This window comes from Suricata suricatta, chromosome 9, assembly GCF_006229205.1.
Source record: "Suricata suricatta isolate VVHF042 chromosome 9, meerkat_22Aug2017_6uvM2_HiC, whole genome shotgun sequence".
In the NCBI taxonomy this organism is placed as follows: domain Eukaryota; kingdom Metazoa; phylum Chordata; class Mammalia; order Carnivora; family Herpestidae; genus Suricata; species Suricata suricatta.
The window spans coordinates 11,385,740-11,390,170 of record NC_043708.1 but is presented as its reverse complement, the minus strand read 5'-3'; the positions used below and the strand labels follow the sequence as shown (position 1 = coordinate 11,390,170).

Here is a 4,431-nt window from a genome sequence, read left to right as displayed (position 1 = left end):
TGGGATCCTCTCTCCCTTTCTCTCAAGATAAATAAATAAACATTAAAAAAAAAAAAAGGCCAAGCCTGGGCCCTACCAAAGACCAATGAAGCCAGAATTTCTGGAGGCAAAGCCCAAGAAATCAGGTTTTTCTCTTAAAAGCTCCGTGAGTTATCCTACTACACGGTCGGGGTTGAGGGCCACTGATTTAATTTTTTTTGATGTTTTACTTATTTTTGATACAGAGAGAGACAGAGCATGAAAGGGGAAGGGGCAGAGAGAGGAGACACAGAACCCAATGCAGGCTCCAGGCTCTGAGCTAGCTGTCAGCACAGAGCCTGATGCGGGACTCAGGAACCCACGAACGTTGAGATCTGACCTGAGCCGAAGCCGGAGGCTTAACGGACTGAGCCACCCAGGCGGCCAGGGCCACTGATTTAAAGTAAGGTGAATACATTTGGGCTCTAGAAGCGTACCTGGACACAGGGGACAGTGAAACAACAGCTGTACTCAAATGAAACAGGATTCAGGCTGAGGCTTCCTCCTGCCCTCCCCACCTCCGTTTTTCTGCCCCTCACTCACCACCAGGCGCCTGAGTTATTAAGGACCATCAAGCTCTCCGGGGAGTTTTCACACCAGTGCACAATAAACAGGTTTGAAAAAGAAGCAGAGCCAGCCCCAAACGCTGAATCATCTAAGATGTCAAAATGAATCAAACACAACATCTCTTCAAATATTTAATCAGTTTAGAGACCTCTGCCTTCCAACCCAGTTAGGAAAAAATTCTAAAGAAAGCATGAGTAAGGGGTCCTCGAAGAAAACACCGGGGCAGAATGGAGAGGAGACTGGGTTTGGGAAGTCAGAAGGGCACAGGTGTCTGAAGACCTTTTGAAGGAATTACCACTTATCTTTTTTTAAAATGACTCAAAATGCACAAGAAAGGATTAGACAGTTATACAAATGTCAGGACAACTAAACCCTCTTTCATGGCTGAAAGTACCACACATGGTTTGGAAACAGACTCTGTGAAAACCCTTCGATCCTGCTGTGGTTTCTTTCTGCAGCCTTCTCTGGCAAAAAAGCAGCAGCTAGCTATCCCAGCGTCCCCGTGAGCAATCCCGGCCTCGGCAAAGAAGCAATCAGCGACAGACAGAGAGAAGGCGTGGAAGAGGTGACAGGAAGCCGTTCACAGTCTTTGAACGTGGACTCAGACCCCAGCGAAGCTAATCTATGTCCTTTGAAAAGTATGAAAATAAACTGATAGGCTTGAAAAATCACCATCGATCTCAGGTCAGGGTGCCGATAATACTTTTCGATAACTGCGTCGCAGGAACTGGGGGAAGCATGTCCTTTAGATCGACAGGTCTACAAGGGGACAGGCAGGGCCAGGACATTCGGGGCCGACTCCTCGGGAGACGGTCAGCAAGAAAAGCGTAACATCTGTCCCACGTCCCTCTCCCTCCCGGCTCTTCTCCTCTCCTGTCCCTGGGTGCTGCTGAGAGGTGTCAGAGACCCCAGCCCGGGGCTCAGAATGGGTACTGGGACACATATATCCGGAGTCGGATCACGGAGCTGCCTCTGAAGTTGATGACAGTGTTGACAGTGATCATTTCCAAGTCCAGTTGTATTTCCCGGGGCCCTTTGATGGGGCGTGTCATCACCAGGGTGGCACTGATGGGACCTGTTTGCTGTGGACAGAACAGAGGACACTGGTTAGAGAAAGCCTGGCCAGCGTAACAGGGCAGGTGAGCCCAACGCCAGAAGCCGTCAAGCAACAGCAGAGAAGGTTGAGGACAGCTGGGGGTCGGTCAGGAGGTGGGGGATCCTGCTCCACCGGAGCAGGCGGGGCCGGGTGGTCCGGCGGCAGCCCAGCTCCGCAGCCTCAATCGGAGTGCCCCTCCCCCTCCACAGAGCACTGCAGTCAAACTTGCGTCGCCTTGATTCCACACTCCTCCCTTGCCTTTGCCCATGTCCCTGCCAGCTTTTCCTGGTGACCCTTCAGGTCCCACCTGAAATGTCACTTCCTGAGAGGAGCCTTCTCTGCTTCCCCAACCTGATTCAAGTCACCTTGTGCCCCTCTGCCACTGCATGGACTCTGCCTAGGATGCTGTCCATACTACTTGGTCTATGTCTGAGTCCTCACCAGACTGTGAGCTCTGCAAGAGCAAGGACAGGGGTCAGGTTTTTCACAGCAGAATCCATCCCCCCAGAACCTGGTATAGTGCCTGGTTCACGGCCAGTGCCCCGTAAATAGATCTGGAATAAAAGAATGACTGGTAGAACTAACTGCATGCCCTACGACGGTCACTTCACTTCTCTTGGCCTCATGTCTAAGATGAGGGTTTGCAGGGGAGCCTGGGGGGCTCAGTCAGTTAAGCGTCCTACTTCAGCTCAGGTCATGATCTGTGGTCCATGAGTTCGAGCCCCGCATCAGACTCTGTGCTCACAGCTCGGAGCCTGGAGCCTGCTTTGGGTTCCGTGTGGGTGTGTGTGTGTGTGTGTGTGTGTGTGTGTGTGTGTGTGTGTGGGTGTGGGTGTGTCTCTCTGCCCCTCCCCCACTTGCTCGCGCGCGCGCTCGCGCTCTCTCTCTCTCTCTCTCTCTCTCTCTCTCAAAAATAACATTAAGAAATAATTAAAATGAGGGTCCAAGATCAGTAGTTCTCCAGTAAACAGCTTCCAGTGCACCTAGGACACGTTTTCTTTAACAATTCCAGGAACCCATTCCAAGATTTTCTGCCTGAGTGGATGTTTGCATGGTGCCTGGGGAAAGTATCATTTGTTTACAGGCCTCCAGGTGGTTCCCATACACTGCCCCTGCTGGAGCTCCCATTGGACACTCCGGTCCCCTCCAGCTTCAGCACTCTGTGACCCTGCTGCTGTAGTCCTAATAATTCCCTCCACTGACTCTCTAAAGCTTCTGAGCAGCTAGGGAGGGAGGACTGACATCCCCTGAGCCTCTACCATGTGTGAAGCACCGTTTCCAGCAATGCACGTATTTAATCCTTATAAAAGCCCTGAAAGGTTCTGTTACTCAAAGTGCGGGCCCTGGACCAGTACCCCAGTCATCACCAGGGAGCAGGTTAGAAATGCAGGATCTCAGGCCCACCTCTGGCTTACTGAGCCAGAGTCCATAGGGTGACACCACCCCCGGTGATCCACGGGGACTTGAATAATTGAGAAGTGCTGCTCTAAAAGCACAGGGCCCAGTCTGGGGACGCTGGCTGTCCTCCTGAAGGTAGGTCTCATTACGTCCCCATTTTATAACTAAGCAAACCAAGGCCCGGGCAGGTTAAGCCACTATCTAGGGTCACCTGACTAGTAAGGGCAGGGCTGCGCTTGACCCCAAGTCCCAGGCCTTTTTCCCTGCATGACAATAATCAGAAAAGACTGCTGCCTGTTTTATTTCTTCTCCCTAGAACCATCTTTCAGGGGAGACGCTCACGGGTCAGTGCAGTGGCCAGCGAGAGAGAGTGAGAAGATGCTGGACAATCCCGTTCCGTATGCTACAGAGCCCAACACTGTGCCCAGAAACTGAAAGCAACACGCGTGCTGCATCAAGACATTGGCCTATTTAAGGCCACACCAGGGGTTTTATCTGTCTCAGAGGCCCCATAAAGGGGTGACATCCCTAAGAGTATGACAAGGGTGGGGCGGGCAGGTAGGTGCCCGCCAGGTACGGGACCTCCCCCATCCACCGGGCTATCAAGAATCGACTGACAGTCATGCAATTTCCTCTTGGCATCTGCTCCCTCTGTTCCCATCAGCATTAGCGCAAGGGGCACCTCCTTCCACAGAGGCTCGCTCAGACTTCCTTGTCGACTCTTGCAAAACCCCAGTGCGCTGGGTCAGCGCTTCAGAAAGGACAGCCTCACAGGGAAATGCCCATGGCATTTACATATACAAATATCTCACCAGCTTCCACTGTTTGCATGAACAAAGGCCAAGGGTTGAAGACCTTGAGCCTCGGGCCGCCCTTGGGAGGGAGGCCTGCCAGAGCCCAAGCCCGGGAGGCGAACAGAACAACTGGAAACTTCCAGGCTGTTCACTTGGGCTTTCCTGGTAGAGGTCTCCAGAGAAAACGGGGTAACTGCCTCTCCCATCGGAAAAAACCCTAGAGGCCATCGAGTCCGCCCTCCACCAGGGCCAGACCCGCAGCAGCTGGAGAAAGGCCTGCCCACAAGCACGCAGGAGGACAGTGAGGACAGGTCCCTCCACTGCACAGTTTCTAGGGCATAGTCAGGCCATTGATGGACTCTGCCTCCCCAGAGCCACAGTCATCAGTAGCTCCAGGGCCATGGGTGCGACATGATGACGGGGGTAGTGGGTGTGAAAGCAGGCTTCTCTTACTTAATCCTCATCACCCCACCGACATCAGGGCACCAAACTAGCACATGGCACTGGAGTGTCTGACCACGACGTCCTATGATAAGGTCTCAGTGCCTCTCTATTTCC

General features: G+C 52.8%; 1 protein-coding gene across 8 annotated transcripts in view; it reads right to left on the bottom strand.

The window, feature by feature from the left end:
- Nucleotides 1–703: 703 nt before the first annotated feature.
- Nucleotides 704–4,431, bottom strand: part of FBLN5 (fibulin 5) — an 82,972-nt gene continuing 79,244 nt past the window's right edge. For all 8 annotated transcript variants that reach the window (XM_029951491.1, XM_029951493.1, XM_029951494.1 and 5 more), the window contains one exon: nucleotides 704–1,667. In XM_029951491.1, the coding sequence (XP_029807351.1) occupies nucleotides 1,506–1,667 (162 nt within the window). In that variant the 3' untranslated portion in view covers nucleotides 704–1,505. The remainder of the gene's footprint in view (nucleotides 1,668–4,431) is intronic.